We start from the raw sequence: 21,493 nt of genomic DNA on the forward strand, positions 1-21,493 counted from the left end.
TTCCGGTGGAGGCACGGCAGCGCATGGTGAGAGGCTGCCGGAATAAATGTTGGACATATAGTAGTTTTATTCCGGCAGCCTCTCGCCGTGCGCTGCCGTGCCTCCGCCGGAACATCGCCCCGTCCCCCATTATAGTCAATGGGGACGGAGCGGCAGTCCGGTGGCACATGGTCACTAGCGGCAGGACGGATCCGACAGGCTGTTCACCCGACAGAACAGCCTGCCGGAGGTCCGTGCTGCTAGTGTGAAAGTCGCTTTACACAGAAAAGTTACTGTTTGCGAAGACTATTCTTTCATCCAGATCTGATTCCTGTAACAGATTTTTAGTTTCATCATAAATTTATATATTTACTGTCAATTTTTTAAGGCTGATATGTAGATTGCATTCTCTGTACACTTATGCACAACCTATGTGATTCTCCCCCTGCTTTCCTACCTATCTATAGTCCTATCTATCGCTATCCTCCTTGGATGCTTTCTTCCTTCTCCACTCTCGGATCTGCTGTGTACAACCTCCTCTGTTTATGTCAGATTTGGCAGCATTACCGCAAGACTGCAGGACTTAGGGCCCTTTTACACATGCACTGACTAGGAATGAGGAAATTCCCAATCGTTGCCTAATTGTTATCGGCATTTACATATCACAAAGATTGGTGATCGTTTCTGCAATCATTAATCCCCATGCAGTTTCCTTGTTTGTTGGCAGCACATTCCATTTTATATAGTACAATGTACTGCCAATAAACAAGAATTTTTGGTACCACATGGTACATGAAGTTGCAGTCACCTGGCAAACAAGAGTTGTGCTCATTTGTCGGGTTTTCTGTGGCACCTTTATATCTTATGCAGAGCAATTATTGGAAATTAGTGTTTTCATGTAAAGTGTCCATGATGATTTTCCTGTTCCTCGACCTATGTAAAAGGGTCCTGCCACACACTCTACAGAAGCAAAATCGTAGGAAATTTTTATTTAAGATCATTTAAAAAGTTATTTAATATTGCATTTAGGATGCAAATTAACAATACAAAAATTCAGTGCGAAGTTTTCAATAGCCTTTAAATAGATTGTCCAATGAAGGCAACTTATTCTCTATCCACAGGATAGGGTATAGATGTCTGATACGTGGAAGTCTGACCACCGATCATGAGACCCTGTTCTCTCCCATTTGATTAAGCGCTGGTCACGCATGTGTGCTGCAGCTCCATTTATCTCTATAGGGATACCAGAGATGGCTGAATGATTGCACTTGGCTATTTCCAGTAGTTCCATAGTGTGGAATGGAGCAGCGAGCACGCACACGTGTCTGCTGCTCTATCCAAGTTGGGGGCACAGGCTCCAATCTCATGTTCGGCAGGGACCTTAGCAGTCAGACCCCCGACAATCAGACACTTGTCCCAATCCTGTGGATAGCTGATACGTTGGCATCATGGGACAACACATTTAAGAGAATCACTACTCTAGAAAACCCATTTTCGATTTACATTTTGGATAATGATTCAATGAATTTTCAATATATTTCTTTGACTTTGTTAGGCGGTGCTGAGGAGGGCTATTTTCACCCCACATCTGTTTTTTTGTTTGTTAATGTACTGTACAGCTAGGAATATGTAGCTGTATACCTATAAAATTGCATATGCATGTCCTTGTATGATGGTCAAAATTATGCAAAATAAAGTTATTACATTCACATTGCTTTGTTGCGTAGACATATACAAGTGAGTAAACATGTCAAAAGGGTGTTTTGGGATATGTTGGACTCGGATATGTTAGGATCCTGCAGTCTAGACTGTAATAAAAAGCATAGTTGACTACAGGATCCTAACATATCCGGGTCCAACATATGCCGAAATACCCTTTTGGCATGTTTACCCACTTTTATATGTCTACCTAACAAAGCTGTGTGAATTTAGCTACTGTATTTTGTAAAGGTTTTGACCATTGACCACCAAGCAAATAGAAATTTTGAGCCATAGCGTTTATTTTTTATTTATTTATTTTTTATTATTGGTAAATTTATAGAAATCAAGTTTCAACAAAAAAGGGAATATATAAACCATCCTACATCATTGTTTTACGGGTATTTAATAAAAAGAATTCTTGTGTTTATTGCCGTTATATTAATATTCAGTTTAGAGGGGTCGTTGGATTTTAGATGGATAGCAATCCAGAGGCAAACAAACCTGCATATGTGTAGCCAGCTTTCACCATAGAAATGTCAAGTTTTAGCTATTGTAAGGGCACCGAGCTCAGCATAATGGCCATTATATTTGTCTTGCTTAGTAACTAAAAAACACAACACTGTAACTAAAGCTCATACTCGCTATATTATCCACATGGAAGACAGTTCACATGACTTGACTGAATCATGAACGGCACTGGAAAAAGGGGTGTGTGTAGCTTGTTTTTTTGTTTGAAGCACTTGTAGGGGTTGTTTGAGATTTTTACTTACTGTATCTCGGACAACCCCTTTAATAAAAGAAACATATATAATCATTTATATTTAAATTAAAATTTAAAGGTGCACTATCTATATATGATAAAAGTAAAAGCTGAAGCCATGACGTTTCGTTGTCATGATCAGTGAGGGTGCCAGTTGCCCCAATCCTTAATCACATACTTGTGGCATACATTATTATAACGTAAAATTGCTTATATTATTTGTACTGAAAATAATAGCCAATGGGCGACATTTACTAAGCATGTTGCACCAGAATTATGGCGTAAAATGCGCCAAAAACAATGGCGTTTTGATTTGCGCCAAATATATCAATTATTTTCTCCCAAATTTTAACCATAAAGAATGCATCACGGCAGAAATTAATTATAAATGTCAATGCGAGCGGGGCTATCAAATTAGGGCATATTACGTCTCATTTATCATCCTCTTATCAGCAGAAATGGCTCAAATTGTTGCGGACAATTAAGCCAGCTTGTGTGGTGGCGTTTTCTGTAAAAATTTGCATTTATGGCATAAAGATGCGAGTTTTTGTAAAAAAAAAAGTCGCATTTATAAAAAGAAAACCAACTCGTTGGGGGAAAAAGTGATAGGTAAGTATAAAAACAGGATGCATTTATTTTTATCTAATATAAATGAGCTAAACAGCAGGGTTTTGTCAGTAAATTGACATCCAACAAAAACAAAACAATAAGAAAACACATCCTGAGTCTGAGACAAAAGTTGCAATTTACAGTGGAAATGTCACAAATATTCTTCAAAAGTCAAAAATATGTTTCAAAAGTCGCAAGTGTGGTCTGGCAGGGGTTGGCTGAAATAGAGCACTTCTGTTTAAAAAAAAGTCGCACTTTAGTGCTATTGGCGTTAAAATGTCGCAAATTGAGAGAAATAGGCGGTTTTCAAGTTTATATTTTAAACAGTCACATTTTAAAAGTGGCGTGCGCCTTTTGATATGAGGTGAAACGAATCTCCACTTTTGATTTGTAATGTTGGCATTTTTTTCCCCGCAAATTATGCCATTATTGATAAATGTTCCCCTTTGTGTTCAGCTATACACTGAATTTATAACTACACCCTCTCATTTCTCTCTTATTAACAGTATATGAAGGAAAGGAACAAATATTCTGAATGTAAAGCTATTGTTCCATCAGTGGGACTTACCTGTCTGCTTCCATCATAACACGTGGAATGTGTTGGTTTCGCTGCTGCTAGCTTTGTGCTTCCTGTCTGCACAGTAAAACCTGACTACTTCATGCTGATCTCATTACCTATTTATAAGCCACCAATCAGCAGGTAGAGCACAGAGTAGAAGCTCGGCCTCCTGTGGTTTCCCAGTCGTGACGGGCAGCCCTTTGGAGCTACCTTCATTAGCACTTCCTTATTGCTATTGGCTTAGTTCCTTAGAACTGTAAAGATAACTTGAAACCTGTTTTACTGGATAGTAATAAATGAGAGAAGCTGTTTAGACAAGAGCATCATTTCTAGGAAGCCAGTTTGGCCCCGCTCTCTACATTGTGCTCTTTTCACCTAGACAAGTATTGTTTTGTCACCACACACAGCGATAAGCCTTAATGCTTCCAGGAAACCATTCAGTCCGAAGGAAAAACAATCTGACCCCCTCAGATGCTGCGTTCATCGCTGGTCTGAGATCAATATTGAGGCCTTTCAGGGGTTAATCATTTCAAATAAATAAAATTGTACTTACCTTATCCATTTGAGCTCTAAGAGGCTGCCAAGGCCATCTTGTTGAAGAAATCTTCACGCTGCGTGATGACATCATCACGCTGGCCGGCGTGGTGACGTCATATGTCTCTGCGCACAAGATTTCACACTGGATCTTCAAGAAATATGGGCGCTTCAAATTAATGAAGTATGATTTTTATTAAAAAATTTTAAGAAAAGTTGATTCGTTCCCACGAAGCATGGGGAAATTCGGCTTCACGGCGAATCAAATTTTCCCTGAAATTTGGATCAAAGTCCATTTCGGATACTTCGATTCGCTTAACATTAACTGTCATGGTGCACTCAACTGTTTCCATAATCCTGGCCACCCAGGTCCCGGCTGTCAGTCACGGGCTGGTTGCAGTGACCAGTCCCAAGACAGGTATGGGTGCCAGAAATGGGACCCACATCTATCAGATATTTCTGGCATATATTGTGGATATGCTATACCTGTCTGTCACGTGATGCGCAGTATACCAGGGACTACCTGTTCCTACAGCTCTCTGCCGATTCATCAGCAGGGGTGATCAGAAGTAGAGATGAGCGAATAGAATTCCACGAAATAGAATTTGATCCGAATTTCAGGTTAAATTCGATTCGCCTTGAAGCCGAATTTCCTCGTCGATTTAACCGGAAATAGTGTAAAAAAAAATAATAATATATATATATATATATATATATATATATATATATACATACTGCCTCCATTTGCTCGCAATGAGTCTGCCAGCCTCCATCTTGATTGAAGATCTCGGACGAAATCCCGTGCGTGGTGACATATGACGTCACCATGCCGGCTGGCATGATGATGTAATCTCGCGCGAGATTTCGCTCCTGATCTTCAAGCAAGAGGGAAGAGGCCAGACTGTTACGAGCAAATGAAGGCTGTAAGTTTGATAAAAAAAATTTTTTGCTTAATTTCACACTGTTTTTACACTCATGTATGAACACGGTGTCTGAGGGGTACAATGAAGGGGCGGTGCTATCGCTGCTCCCTGTCATTGCAGCCGCTACTTATGAAGTTTTTTGTCACTAAGCAAATTTTTTTGTAAGGTTCGGCGAATCTGAATTGAGACATCAAAGAGGTGCAGAAATGTGTAGTGGGTAAATTAGGGACAAGTAGACACCCTCACACTTTGGACTTTATGGCTTTTGGCCTGGGACAGCGCAAATTTCAGGGACTGCAGAAAATCCCTGTAAATTTGCAGCTGTTGGCAACTATGCTATTTAAAGGCGTTGTGTCATAAAACATAGTCTACATTTTTCAAACCAGCACCTGAATCTGAATACTTTTGTAATTGCATGTAATAAAAATTTGAGTATAGCCAGTGAACTATTCAAAGAATTGTATCTGTATAGCGCCATCTGCTGTTTTCCATATTTTTTTTGTCCGTCTCACTGAGCTGGTCGAACATGCTCCGTTGCCAGCGGTTTAGACATTAATGGTGTGGCGTTGTTTTCAGGGCACACCAAATTTACACTGTTATACAAGCCGTACACTGACTACTTAACATTGTATCAAAGTGTCATATATTCAGCGTTGTCCCATGAAAAGATGTGAGGGGTGTACTCACTTTTATGAAATACTGTACATGTTTCTGTCTCTATTAAACATAGCATCTAGGGGGTTAAACTGTCCAGAACTGAGTTATCTCCGAACCCAGCAGTGAGAGCAGGATGCCAGCTGTATAATACCACTGGCTCCTGCAAAACATGGCGCAGACATAGCTCCTGAGCCCACGCCATTGTCTTGATGTACTATTATGGGACAGACCATTAATTACCTCCACTCTGTGACATAATAGTACATCACTGAGCGGAAAGGAGTTGAAGCGACCCTCTGATTCAAGGGAAAATACAGTATTCATGTTAACTGAGGAACAAACAGAACACATGGAGTCTTTTTAGTAAGAAATCTACTAATTCATACCAACATTTGAGTTGGTAAAATCGAGGCATATAATCCTTTGCCCCCGGGAATGCCCCAGACCCACCCATTTGTGGGCAGGCTTTGCATCAGCCCATCCCATTTTTCAGCCATGCAGTGCAAATTTGCCAGGACTGTCTCTGAAAATCAGTAGCAGTTATGGCAAATTCAGGACAGTTGGCAGCAATGCTAATTCTCAGGCTCATAGTCTGATGGCAGACTATCTGATACACACTGTGCATTGGCAGCCCAAGACACTTTCTTTTTATCCTGTCCTGCTCTTGGATTGGCCAACAATGCTCACATAAACAGTGCACATTGTGCTACAGGAAGTGGTGTGGCCATCTTGGATGGCAGGAAAGGAGCCCAGGAATTGGCAGATTTGAAGCTAAAAAGATGAAAAGGAGGGCACCATGTAAGTGTTATATTCATTTCCCAATTAGGGCTCATGCACATGAACGTATTTTTTTGTCCGCATCTGATTTGTAATTTTTGCGGGTCAGATGCGGACCCATTCGGTCGGAAGGAGTCGCAAAAGATGCAAACAGCACACCGTGTACTGTCCACATCTGTATGTCTGTTCTGTGGCATATGCAAAAATACAGAACTTGTGCTATCAGGGGCGTTGCTAGGGTCTCAAAATATCAGGGGCCCAAGCACCAATGAATATTGCCCAATTCTCTAAGTCAACCAAAGCCCTCCCCCAACCCCTCCCCCTGCAAACACTAGCACTGAAGACATTTTACTGTACTTGCTAAACAGCTATACAGCAGTACATACCTTTCACATCCAGTGCCTCCCAGGTGACGTCTCCTCTGATGTAGATCTTCTCTGTCATCAACTTCTCCATTCGGTCCGGACAACTTCTCTCAGCCGCCTTGTCTATGCAGAGTGTGAAACAAAGGCATCTTAGCTTCCTCACTGTTCTCTACCCCCAAATACTACCCTGAAGAAAAATGAGTGCCTCCCATAGTAATAGTACTCCGCATAGTCCCACCAATAGTAATTCCCTTCTAGAATACCCTCATTAGTAATACTGCCTCCTACAGTGCCCCCAATAGTGATAAGGCTCCCCAAGAGTGCCTCCATTATTAGAAAAGCCCTCCAGTATTAATAATGTCCTTACAGAGCCCCTAGTAGAAATAAGGCCCCCCTATTGTTATCCCAGTGGTAATAAAGCTCTCTACAGACCCCTCAGAAATAATGTGGATCTAGAAGTCCCTCCTATAGAGCCCCCAGTAGTAATAAGAACGCTTAATGTACCCTGGATTTAAAATGTCTTCACAGTGCCCCCAGTATTTATAATACCCTCTACTGTTATAATGCTCTCCCTGAAGTGCCCCAGTATTTATATCGCCCCCTACTGTTATAATGCCCACACAGTGCCCCCAGTATTTATATTGCCCCTAGTGTTATAATGCACACCTTAAAGCACCCCCAGTATTTATAATGCCCCCCTGCAGTGCCCCCGTAGTTATATTCCTCAGTTTACTGTCCTCAGAAATTATAATTCCTCAGCCCCTCCACCATACAGTCCCATGTAAATAACATTATTTCCCTCCTCCGACATAAAGTCCCATATAAATACCATCACACCATCTCTCCAGCCCCCTCCAATATACAGTCCCATGTAAATAACATCGCTCTCTATCTACAGCTTCCTCCAAAATACGGTCCCACGTAAATAACATCACCCCCTCCCCAAACACCTTCAACATACAGTCCCATGTAAATAACATCACTCCACCACACTGTCCCACGTAAATAACTTCAGCCCTAGCATACAGTCCCAGTTAAATAACTACAACTCCCAACATTGCTCTGACTCTCACACTGAGTAATCTACCCTTCACTTACCTCTCCTCATGTAGCAGACCTCACCACAGCTTCTTCCCAGGACTTCTCTTCACTGGTGAGCCCTCATTTCCTGCACTAGTCACATAATGGTGACATCGCAGGTCCTTTTCAGCTACTGCATTTAGAACTGATCACATGGACTGTGATGTCATCACAGGTCCTTCAGTTCTTGCAAGGGATTAGATTCAATTGTATTGCCGTCCTGAGGATGGCAATACGGTTGGATCTATCTGGCAGGCATTACAGCCGGGGCCTGGGACAAAACATCAGGTGCCCAGGCCCCGAATGTTTTAACCTAGCTACTATTGTCTGCATTAAAGACAAGAATAGAACTCCTAAAATGTCTTAAGACTGTAGTATTCATATAATAGGCGTTATTCACTTCAGGTATATTATTCACTGCAGGAGGCGAATAAGAAAAAATATTTTTCATCAGACCCCCATATCAGACCTCAGATCAGACCCCCATATCAGATCCCCTTTTGTAGTTTCCTCAGCCGCCACTGCTTCATCGCAACAGCGGCGTTCAGTTGCTGGGGAAACTATGCTCTCTGTGGCTCATCACGCCGGTCATGTGGGGTACGATGAAGCCAGCTTGCAATCCAAGCTGGCGGGGTACTTAAGTCAGGCACTTACATTTGCTAGTGATTGTGAATTTCATGATTGCTGGCTCCTCTGCCTGCCATTCTGTTGTTGTACCTGGTTTTGACTCAGTTTTTGCTTATCTGACTCCCTGTGTGTTGCTAAAGTTGGTGTGGTTTTGACTCTCTGGTATCTGACCCTTGGCTTTCCTCCTCACATCATTCTGCCTCTGGTGATTTGTTATTATTGCATCCTTCTAGTTCTTTCCCGGCTTGACCATTCTTGTCTCGTCCTCCGTTGTGACAGTCTGTGTCTTTCCCTGCACTTGTTCAGCGTAGGGACTGTCGTCCAGTTGAGTTACTATTAGGGTGATCGTGCAAGTAGGTATGGATTGGGTTTTGGGTGAGACTAGGGTTGCACCTATAAGGTGAAAAATACGGTAAATCTGCAATCAGAAAATAAAAGATTAGCAAAAAAATTGTGTTTCTATATGGTTTTAACTGGCTAAAAAAAATTGGTGAGACATCTTCTTTAAGTGCATACAACTGGAAAGGGAATGTCCGCTGTTTATTTATCTTTCCAGAATATATTGTTTGTCTTTAGTGTGACGCATAGTACTGGAAACGTGTAACTGAATTTGAATATATCACTCTTTTCTATTACATACAGTTTTATTAGTGGTTCTTGGTTGTTCATTGCACAAAGCCTGCTATCTATGTAAATAGGTCATGATTAATCCTTAGTGATAATGCAGCGATCCCATTCTACTGTCAGTGAGCCGTTTATATGAAATGTGTAGCAGTTTATTTTGTCACGTAAAGATGATTAATATCAGTGGGGAAAAAAGAAAATAGAAAAACAACAACTTCATGACAAGGCAAAATGTCACTATTTAGCCAGGTTAAATGAGTTGTTTGAGGATATAAAAAGTACTTTGGTTGTTTATCAATTAATAAAACTGACTAATATCGTTCAATTGTGAAAGGTTGGTCACGTTTCAGTGCTGATCCCAGAAATGTAGCTTGTGCTTTCGTTCTGACACAGGCAGAGAAATGTCTCCCCCTTTCTGTGTCGATGATGTATATGAAGGGGGCTGTCTGTCTAGTTAACCGCCTCACGTCCGCCCATAGACTATAAACGTCCTATGGGTGGACGTCTATTTCTGACAGCACGTTTTAAAACGTCCTGTCAGAAATAGCAGCTGCACGCTAATCGTGCAGCTGCTGATCGGGTTGCCCGCTGTCAGTGACAGCAGGGCAACCCTAAGACAAGGCAGGGACAGTTCCCAGGTGTCCCTGCCTTCACGATCGCTGCAGACACAGCGCTCACCGAGCGCTGTGTCTGCAGAGCAGGAAGCGCTGTGCGCTTCCTGTTCCGGCCCGGCGGTCATGTGACCGCCGTGACCGGAGTGTGCAGGAGCTGTGTGAGGTCTCTCAGAGACCTCAATCAGCCCTGCTGTGAGGCTGTACAGCGCAGGATTGCTGCTGTACAGCCTCTATAGGGGTGCATTTGTCCTGTAACTGGGGCTACTATGTCAGCCCCAGTTACAGGAGAAATCAACAGTGAAAAAAAAATGAAAAAGTGAAGTAAATGTCCCCCAGAGGTCTTGTATGACCTTATGGGGGACGAAAAGTGTAAAATAAAAAAAATAAAAATAAAAGGTTGAAAATAAAAAAATGTTTCACATGTAAAAAAAAAAAAGTCCCCAAGTAAGGAATGAAAAAAAAAAGTTAAAAATGGAAAAAATAAAAAAAAGTATACATATTAGGTATCGCCGCGTCCGTATAAACCAGCTCTATAAAAATATCACATGACCTAACCCCTCTGGTGAACACCGTAAAAAAAAAAAAAAAAAAAAACTGTGTCAAAACAAGCAATTTTTGTCACCTTGCATCACAAAAGGTGCAACACCAAGTGATCAAAAACGCGTATGTCCCACCAAATAGTACCAATAAAACAGTCACCTCATCCCGCAAAAAATGAGCCCCTACATAAGAAAATCTCTCAAAAAATAAAAAAACTATAGCTCTCAGAACATGGACACATTAAAACATAATTTTTTTGTTTCAAAAATGCTATTATTGTGTAAAACTTTAATAAATGAGAAAAAGTATACATATTAGGTATCGCCATGTCCGTAACAATCTGCTCTATAAAAATGTCACTTGACTGAACCCCTCAGGTGAACACTGTAAAAATAAATAAATAGAAACTGTGCTAAAACAACCAATTTTTTGGTCACCTTGCCCCATAAAGTGTTATAATGAATGATCAAAAAATCATATGTTCCCAAAAATAGTACTAATAAAACTGGCACCTTATCCCCTAGTTTCCAAAATGGGGTCACTTCTTGGGAGTTTCTACTGTAAGGGTGCATCAGGGGGCTTCAAATGGGACATGGCATCTAAAAACCATGTGGAGTTCCTTTTCTTCTGCGCCCTGCCGTGTGCCCATACAGCACATGTGGGGTGTTTCTGTAAACCGCAGAATCTGGGTAATAAATATTGAGTTTTGTTTGGCTGTTAACCATCGATGTGTTAAAGAAAAAAATTGATTAAAATGGAAAATCTGCCAAAAAAGTGAAATTTAAAAATTTGATCTCCATTTTCCTTTAATTCTTGTGGAACGCCTAAAGAGTTAACAAAGTTTGTAAAATCGGTTTTGAATACCTTGAGGGGTGTAGTTTCTACAATGGGGTCATTTATGGGGGTATCCACTATGTAGGCCCCACAAAGTGACTTCAGACCTGAACTGGTCCTTATAAAGTGGATTTTGGCAATTTTCTTAAAAATTTGAAGAATTCCTTCTAAACTTCTAAGCCTTCTAACGTCCTAAAAAAATAAAATGACATTTCCAAAATGATGCCAACATAAAGTAGACATATGGGGAATGTTAAATAATAAATATTTTATGAGGTATCACTTTCTGTTTTAAAAGCAGAGAAATTGAAATTTAGAAAATTGCGAATTTTTCAAATTTTTGGGTAAATTTGGGATTTTTTCATAAATAAAGGTGAAATATTTTGACTCAAATTTATGACTATCATGAAGTACAATGTGTCACGAGAAAACAATCTCTGAATGACTTGGATAAATAAAGGCGTTCCAAAGTTATTACCACATAAAGTGAGATATGTCAGTTTTGCAAAATTTGGCCTGGTCAGGAAGGGGGCAAAGGGCCAAGAGGGGAAGTGGTTAAAGGGTTGTCTCACTTCAGCAAGTGACATTTGTCATGTACAGAAAGTTAATACAAGGCACTTACTAATGTATTGTGATTGTCCATATTGCTTCCTTTGCTGACTAGATACATTTTTTCCATCACATTATGCACTGCTCATTTCCATGATTATGTCCACCCTCCAATCTATCAGTGATGGCCTGTGATGCTTGCACAAAATAGGAAAAAGTGCTGGAAGCAGTGCTCTCATAGAGTGCTGTCTCCTCTTCAAACAGCTGATCGGCGGGGGTGATGGGTGTTGGACCCCACTGATCAGATAATGATGATCTATCCTGAGGAAAGGTCATCAATACAAACAGGCTGCACAACCCTCTTTGCATAAAGAGACACAACTTGTATCTTTTGGGCTTCTTTCGTAGTACCATAGAAAAGCAGTACTTTGGAGTACTTTGCCCCTATTGCTAATATGCAAAGCCTTTAACTCCCTACTTTATTACACTTTAGAGGGTTAACTTGTACTATGATTATTCATAAACTGATTTTTACAGTCAGGTCCATAAATATTGGGACATCGACACAATTCTAACATTTTTGGCTCTATAGATCACCACAAAGGATTTGAAATGAAACAAACAAGATGTGCTTTAACTGCAGACTGTCACCTTTAATTTGAGGGTATTTACATCCAAATCAGGTGAACGGTGTAGGAATTACAACAGTTTGCATATGTGCCTCCCACTTGTTAAGGGACCAAAAGTAATGGGACAGAATAATAATCATAAATCAAACTTTCACTTTTTAATACTTTGTTTCAAATCCTTTGCAGTCAATTACAGCCTGAAGTCTGGAATGCATAGACATCACCAAAGATGCCCTAATATACTGGAGCTAAACCTGTTGGAGGGGCCGAAGTCATGCAAATGCGGCAGGGCCGGTGTGGTCACTGTACTCCGGCCCCGCCGCTCACTCATTTCCTTAATGTCTAAACCTTTTATAATTATAACTTTAATTTAAGTTCCGATCCCCAGCCCCATCTGTACTACTTACTAAGTGTCCTGTAGCAGACAGAGCATGGCAGGCGGCCTACCGTAACTCACTGATGTCACGTGCCTGCGCCGCCTACTTTATGAATGAAGTAGGCGGCGCAGGCACGTGACATCAGTGAGTTCCGGCCGGCCGCCCGCCCTGCTCTGCCTGCTACAGGACATTTAGTAAGTAGTACAGATGGGGCTGGGGATCGGAACTTCAATTAAAGTTATTATTATAAAAGGTTTAGGCATTAAGGAAGTGAGTGAGCGGCGGGGCCGGAGTACAGTGACCACACCGGCCCTGCCGCATTTGCATGACACCGGCCCCTCCTACCTCCCCCCTCCAGCTGATACATCTCAGACTGCGATGTAAAATGGCAGCATTCGCCCCATAAGATGCAGGGGCATTTTCCCCCACTTTTGGGGGAAAAAAGAGCGTCTTATGGGGCGAAAAATACGGTAATATCTCAGTCCAGTCAATAGGTCTCTCAGTATTAGCTGTCTTTGTCCATTTCTACAGCACAATGCAAATATTGTGCAATAACAGTACAAATGAAAATAAACATATACAGTCAGGTCCATATATATTGGGACATCGACACAATTCTAACATTTTTGGCTCTATACTCCACCACAATGGATTTGAAATGAAACAAACAAGATGTGCTTTAACTGCAGACTGTCAGCTTTAATTTGAGGGTATTTACATCTAAATCTGATTAACGGTGTAGGAATTACAACAGTTTGCATATGTGCCTCCCACTTGTTAAGGGATCAAAAGTGATCGGACAATTGGCTTCTCGGCTGTTCCATGGCCAGGTCTGTGTTATTCCCTCATTATCCCAATTACAATGAGCAGATAAAAGGTCCAGAGTTCATTTCAAGTGTGCTATTTGCATTTAGAATCTGTTGCTGTCAACTCTCAAGATGAGATCCAAAGAGCTGTCACTATCAGTGAAGCAAGCCATCATTAGGCTGAAAAAACAAAACTAACCCAACAGAGAGATAGCAAAATTAGGCGTGGCCAAAACAACTGTTTGGAACATTCTTAAAAAGAAGGAAACCATCGGTGAGCTCAGCAACATCAAAAGACCCTGAAGACCACAGAAACTACGGTAACTGTGGTGGATGACCTAAGAATTCTTTCCCTGGTGAAGAAAACACCCTTAAAAGAGTTGGCCAGATCAAGAACACTCTCCAGGAGGTAGGTGTATGTGTGTCAAAGTCAACAATCAAGAGAAGACTTCACCAGAGTGAATACAGAGGTTTCACCACAAGATGTAAACCATTGGTGAGCCTCAAAAACAGGAAGGCCAGATTAGAGTTTGCCAAACAACATCTAAAAAAGCCTTCACAGTTCTGGAACAACATCCTATGGACAGATGAGACCAATATGAACTTGTAACAGAGTGATGGGAAGAGAAGAGTATGGAGAAGGAAAGGAACTGCTCATGATCCTAAGCATACCACCTCATCAGTGAAGCATGGTAGTGGTAGTGTCATGGCGTGCCCCTGCGCCGCCTACTTTATGAATGAAGTAGGCGGCGCAGGCACGTGACATCAGTGAGTTCCGGCCGGCCGCCCACCCTGCTCTGCCTGCTACAGGACATTTAGTAAGTAGTACAGATGGGGCTGGGGATCGGAACTTCAATTAAAGTTATTATTATAAAAGGTTTAGGCATTAAGGAAGTGAGTGAGCGGCGGGGCCGGAGTACAGTGACCACACCGGCCCTGCCGCATTTGCATGACACCGGCCCCTCCTACCTCCCCCCTCCAGCTGATACATCTCAGACTGCGATGTAAAATGGCAGCATTCGCCCCATAAGATGCAGGGGCATTTTCCCCCACTTTTGGGGGAAAAAAGAGCGTCTTATGGGGCGAAAAATACGGTAATATCTCAGTCCAGTCAATAGGTCTCTCAGTATTAGCTGTCTTTGTCCATTTCTACAGCACAATGCAAATATTGTGCAATAACAGTACAAATGAAAATAAACATATACAGTCAGGTCCATATATATTGGGACATCGACACAATTCTAACATTTTTGGCTCTATACTCCACCACAATGGATTTGAAATGAAACAAACAAGATGTGCTTTAACTGCAGACTGTCAGCTTTAATTTGAGGGTATTTACATCTAAATCTGATTAACGGTGTAGGAATTACAACAGTTTGCATATGTGCCTCCCACTTGTTAAGGGATCAAAAGTGATCGGACAATTGGCTTCTCGGCTGTTCCATGGCCAGGTCTGTGTTATTCCCTCATTATCCCAATTACAATGAGCAGATAAAAGGTCCAGAGTTCATTTCAAGTGTGCTATTTGCATTTAGAATCTGTTGCTGTCAACTCTCAAGATGAGATCCAAAGAGCTGTCACTATCAGTGAAGCAAGCCATCATTAGGCTGAAAAAACAAAACTAACCCAACAGAGAGATAGCAAAATTAGGCGTGGCCAAAACAACTGTTTGGAACATTCTTAAAAAGAAGGAAACCATCGGTGAGCTCAGCAACATCAAAAGACCCTGAAGACCACAGAAACTACGGTAACTGTGGTGGATGACCTAAGAATTCTTTCCCTGGTGAAGAAAACACCCTTAAAAGAGTTGGCCAGATCAAGAACACTCTCCAGGAGGTAGGTGTATGTGTGTCAAAGTCAACAATCAAGAGAAGACTTCACCAGAGTGAATACAGAGGTTTCACCACAAGATGTAAACCATTGGTGAGCCTCAAAAACAGGAAGGCCAGATTAGAGTTTGCCAAACAACATCTAAAAAAGCCTTCACAGTTCTGGAACAACATCCTATGGACAGATGAGACCAATATGAACTTGTAACAGAGTGATGGGAAGAGAAGAGTATGGAGAAGGAAAGGAACTGCTCATGATCCTAAGCATACCACCTCATCAGTGAAGCATGGTAGTGGTAGTGTCATGGCGTGGGGATGTTTCATCCCTGGTGATGCTCTGCCAGTCCTCTACTGCAACTGTCTTCAGTTCTTGCTTGTTCTTGGGGCATTTTCCCTTCAGTTTTGTCTTCAGCAAGTGAAATGCATGCTCAATCGGATTCAGCGCAGGTGATTGACTTGGCCATTGCATAACATTCCACTTCTTTCCCTTAAAAAACTCTTTGGTTGCTTTTGCAGTATGCTTTGGGTCATTGTCTATCTGCACTGTGAAGCGCGGTCCAATGAGTTCTGAAGCATTTGGCTGAATATGAGCAGATAATATCGTCCGAAACACTTCAGAATTCATCCTGCTGCTTTTGTCAGCAGTCACATCATCAATAAATATAAGAGAACCAGTTCCATTGGCAGCCATACATCCCCACGCCATGACACTACCACTACCATGCTTCACTGATGAGGTGGTATGCTTAGGATCATGAGCAGTTCCTTTCCTTCTCCATACTCTTCTCTTCCCATCACTCTGTTACAAGTTCATATTGGTCTCATCTGTCCATAGGATGTTGTTCCAGAACTGTGAAGGCTTTTTTAGATGTTGTTTGGCAAACTCTAATCTGGCCTTCCTGTTTTTGAGGCTCACCAATGGTTTACATCTTGTGGTGAAACCTCTGTATTCACTCTGGTGAAGTCTTCTCTTGATTGTTGACTTTGACACACATACACCTACCTCCTGGAGAGTGTTCTTGATCTGGCCAACTCTTTTAAGGGTGTTTTCTTCACCAGGGAAAGAATTCTTAGGTCATCCACCACAGTTACCGTAGTTTCTGTGGTCTTCAGGGTCTTTTGATGTTGCTGAGCTCACCGATGGTTTCCTTCTTTTTAAGAATGTTCCAAACAGTTGTTTTGGCCACGCCTAATTTTGCTATCTCTCTGTTGGGTTAGTTTTGTTTTTTCAGCCTAATGATGGCTTGCTTCACTGATAGTGACAGCTCTTTGGATCTCATCTTGAGAGTTGACAGCAACAGATTCTAAATGCAAATAGCACACTTGAAATGAACTCTGGACCTTTTATCTGCTCATTGTAATTGGGATAATGAGGGAATAACACAGACCTGGCCATGGAACAGCCGAGAAGCCAATTGTCCGATCACTTTTGATCCCTTAACAAGTGGGAGGCACATATGCAAACTGTTGTAATTCCTACACCGTTAATCAGATTTAGATGTAAATACCCTCAAATTAAAGCTGACAGTCTGCAGTTAAAGCACATCTTGTTTGTTTCATTTCAAATCCATTGTGGTGGAGTATAGAGCCAAAAATGTTAGAATTGTGTCGATGTCCCAATATATATGGACCTGACTGTATATGTTTATTTTCATTTGTACTGTTATTGCACAATATTTGCATTGTGCTGTAGAAATGGACAAAGACAGCTAATACTGAGAGACCTATTGACTGGACTGAGATATTACCGTATTTTTCGCCCCATAAGACGCTCTTTTTTCCCCCAAAAGTGGGGGAAAATGCCCCTGCATCTTATGGGGCGAATGCTGCCATTTTACATCGCAGTCTGAGATGTATCAGCTGGAGGGGGGAGGTAGGAGGGGCCGGTGTCATGCAAATGCGGCAGGGCCGGTGTGGTCACTGTACTCCGGCCCCGCCGCTCACTCACTTCCTTAATGCCTAAACCTTTTATAATAATAACTTTAATTGAAGTTCCGATCCCCAGCCCCATCTGTACTACTTACTAAATGTCCTGTAGCAGGCAGAGCAGGGTGGGCGGCCGGCCGGAACTCACTGATGTCACGTGCCTGCGCCGCCTACTTCATTCATAAAGTAGGCGGCGCAGGCACGTGACATCAGTGAGTTACGGTAGGCCGCCTGCCATGCTCTGTCTGCTACAGGACACTTAGTAAGTAGTACAGATGGGGCTGGGGATCGGAACTTAAATTAAAGTTATAATTATAAAAGGTTTAGACATTAAGGAAATGAGTGAGCGGCGGGGCCGGAGTACAGTGACCACACCGGCCCTGCCGCATTTGCATGACTTCGGCCCCTCCAACAGGTTTAGCTCCAGTATATTAGGGCATCTTTGGATGCCACTATTATGGGGTGGGGGATATGTGGATGGCACTGTTATGGGGTGGGGGATCTGTGGGTGACACATATATAGCAGTGCCATCCACAGATCCACCCCCCATAACAGTGCCATCCACAGATCACCCCCCCATAACAGTGCCATCCACAGATCACCCCCCCATAACAGTGCCATCCACAGATCACCCCCCATAACAGTGCATTCACAGATCTCCTCCCCCCATAACAGTGCCATCCACAGATCACCACCCCCATAACAGTGCCATCCACAGATCACCCCCATAACAGTGCCATCCACAGATCCCCCCATAACAGTGCCATCCACAGATCCCCCCCATAACAGTGCCATCCACAGATCCCCCCATAACAGTGCCATCCACAGATCCCCCCCCATAACAGTGCCATCCACAGATCCCCCCATAACAGTGCCCCATAACAGTGCCACCCGCAGATTCCCCTATAACAGTGCCACCCGCAGATCCCCCCCATAACAGTGCCATCCACAGATCTCCTCCCCCCATAACAGTGCCATCCACAGATCTCCTCCCCCATAACAGTGCCATCCACAGATCACCCCCGCCATAACAGTGCCATCCACAGATCACCCCCCATAACAGTGCCATTCACAGATCCCCCCATAACAGTGCCCCCCTCAGATCCCCCCATAACAGTGCCATCCACAGATCCCCCATAACAGTGCCATCCACAGATCCCCCCATAACAGTGCCATCCACAGATCCCCCCATAACAGTGCCATCCACAGATCCCCCCATAACAGTGCCATCCACAGATCCCCCCATAACAGTGCCATCCACAGATCCCCCCATAACAGTGCCATCCACAGATCCCCCCATAACAGTGCCACCCACAGATCCCCCCATAACAGTGCCACCCACAGATCCCCCATAACAGTGCCACCCACAGATCCCCCCATAACAGTGCCACCCACAGATCCCCCCATAACAGTGCCACCCACAGATCCCCCCATAACAGTGCCACCCACAGATCCCCCCATAACAGTGCCACCCACAGATCCCCCCATAACAGTGCCACCCACAGATCCCCCCATAACAGTGCCACCCACAGATCCCCCCCATAACAGTGCCACCCACAGATCCCCCCATAACAGTGCCACCCACAGATCCCCCCATAACAGTGCCACCCACAGATCCCCCCATAACAGTGCCACCCACAGATCGCCCATAGTAGTGTCATGCACAGACCACCATTAGTTCAAAACCCACCAAAAGCCCACCTTTTGGTTAAAAATATATATTTTCTTTTTTTCCTCCTCTTAAACCTAGGTGCGTCTTATGGGCCGGTGCGTCTTATAGGGTGAAAATACGGTAGTAATTTTCCACAGTCACTATAAGAGAATATGCAGATTTAAAGGCTATGTACACCTTCGGGGGCAATTTTATGATTGCATTTCACTCATTTTGGGCTAAAAATCTTTTTTTCAACTGGTGTTTATTAAAAAAAAAATTTGAGCCATTCTGTCAAAAGATTAACAGTTTTTCTTGCTATGTGAATTGTACTTTTTACTTTCACTAAGTGCTAGTAATTTAATAAAAGCTATCTCTAAATTACTAAAGGGTCATAAACACTTATTTAAAGGGAACCTGTCATGTGGATATTTGATTATAATCTAACTAATTATATACAATCATTAACTACTAAAAAGTGCCTTAGATGTATTCACTTACTGGTGTGACAGATGGTTATCTCATAATATACACACAAAGATGCCGCATGCCAATGAACTGATTGGAGTGCGGCGTGATGTCATTGAGTCCAGCGTATATTTAATTCAGGGCTATAGCCACTCCCCTGCCCACCTGCTGCTGATTCATATGGAAACAAACTGTCATTCAGCAGCAGGTGGGCGGGGAGAGTCAGGAGCTCATGAATATTCATGACTCATCATTATCAGCTGGAGCTTTTCAATACAAGATGTTGGCAGATTGACTGGGTCAATTAAAGAAAGTGACCCAGCATTGTGCTAAGAGAATCAATCACTTATTTATGTTGCAATAAGTTAGGACACCATAAAACTGGTGACAGGTTCCCTTTAAGCCACATTCTTATCAGTAAGATAAGAACTGAGCTACAATGAGTGTTTATAATGTCAGAGATAAGGAGCTAGTCAGCTAAGCTGCCTGACGGAACAGAGTGAAAATTCAGATCCTGCTACTAAATAAACTCTGTTTAGACTGTTATTTACATCTGAAAACTGTTTGGTTATCCCTATTGACTGGTATTGAAGCTCAATATAAGTCTATTGCAGACTAAGATTGCAACATTTCTGTTTAGGCTGTGATTCTCCACTCCACCCCTCCCACTAGAAGGTTCTAGTTCAGTTAGAAACTGTATGAAAGGAGAGCAGTCATAGTCCCTAGTTGTCAGATAGGAACAATGTGCTTAGTAGGAGAGACTGAGTGACCAGAAGAAGATGATCAGAAGAAGATGCTGAGACAGGAATACTCTGTCACAGACCCTGGGTCACTAGCCCTTTTACCCAGGAGCTAGCCAGATGACTGAGCCACAACAGACACAGGGCCATGGGCCTTTTGGCCAGGCTACCAGCCTTCTGAGAAAGAGCAGGGGTGGATTGGCCATAGACATTACAGGGAAATTTCCTGGTAGGCCGATGCCTAGGAGGGCCAACCAAGCCGTCCTCATGGCCGTCAGCCAGGTTTATAATGATCTGATTCTCTCTTACGCAGATGGCAAGCAGCCCCTGGTGCCCTCCTGAATTCAACTATATCGACGTCCTCAGGACAGTGATACAGTTGAATATTGTGGTGTGGCATTATTTTCTTCTGTACTGTGGTATTTGGTTCAGTTGGAGTGCTATATTGCTCTGCACTACGGTATTTCTGGCCCTACTTACATATGTTAGCCCTGTCTAATTATGTTGCCCCACATTCTGTCAATTTGGACTCACGTGCAACATGGGGTCACTTTTTACCTTTTTTCCAGGTCCACTTTTAGTTCCCAGTCTGCCCCTGAGAAAGAGGGACAGCTAGCTCAGGCCTTTCATCGGCACAAAACCTTCTTCAGCCAGGGAGAAGACTGGAAAAGTAAGTTCAGTGCCTTGCCTGTATTGTCTTGCCTTTGAGTTCCTCCAGTAAGGAAGCAAGCCGGTTTACAGCAGACCCTGGCTTCTGGATTTATTTTCTATTGGGTGCACCATGCCTTACCAACCCCTCTGGAGAGCAGCAACGCATAATCTTTTCTGCCTGACCAGGCCTGCAGAACATAAAGAAGAGCATATAACGTACCCCTTCATATTGAGGACTGCTGCTTTAACTAATAGAACAACCTCTTGTGTCTAGTGACATTTGTTTGGCACATGCTTCACACTAATAAGGTGTTGGCTGTCAACAAAAGAAACTGATACTCAGCTTGTCTGACTGGTCTAATGAGAGAGCTTGCAGTGATCAAATTCAATTATAGTCATTGCCTCTTCATCTTCAAGCTGTAGTGAATGTGTAGTAGTTGTATTATCAGGGCTCAGTTACATGGGCTAATACTCAGGGTAATGATCAGGAATGTAACAATTATCCACCCTCTATGGGGATGAACGATTGGTTGTACAATCTGTTGTGCTACTGACAAATTATGATCTTATGTACCACAAAAATGATAGATCACCTAATAAATGAGCGTTGAGGTTGGTTGTCAGGCAGTTGGCGGCACATTTAAAAGAATCAATTATCTAGAACAAGTGTTTATTCCTGA

At 42.7% G+C, this 21,493-nt stretch overlaps 1 protein-coding gene across 2 annotated transcripts in view; it reads right to left on the minus strand.

Moving 5' to 3' along the window:
• Positions 1-21,493, minus strand: part of LOC120993333 (apoptosis facilitator Bcl-2-like protein 14) — a 52,152-nt gene that overhangs the window by 11,813 nt on the left and 18,846 nt on the right. Inside the window, exon 1 of one of the 2 annotated variants that reach the window (XM_040421861.1) lies at positions 3,618-3,716. The exons of the other annotated variant lie outside the window; for it this stretch is intronic. Coding sequence (XP_040277795.1) covers positions 3,618-3,634 — 17 coding nt within the window. The 5' untranslated portion in view covers positions 3,635-3,716. Of the gene's footprint in view, positions 1-3,617; positions 3,717-21,493 lie in introns of those variants that run through there. 2 annotated transcript variants of the gene reach the window in all.

Source organism: Bufo bufo, chromosome 3 (assembly GCF_905171765.1).
Source record: "Bufo bufo chromosome 3, aBufBuf1.1, whole genome shotgun sequence".
NCBI classification, from domain to species: domain Eukaryota; kingdom Metazoa; phylum Chordata; class Amphibia; order Anura; family Bufonidae; genus Bufo; species Bufo bufo.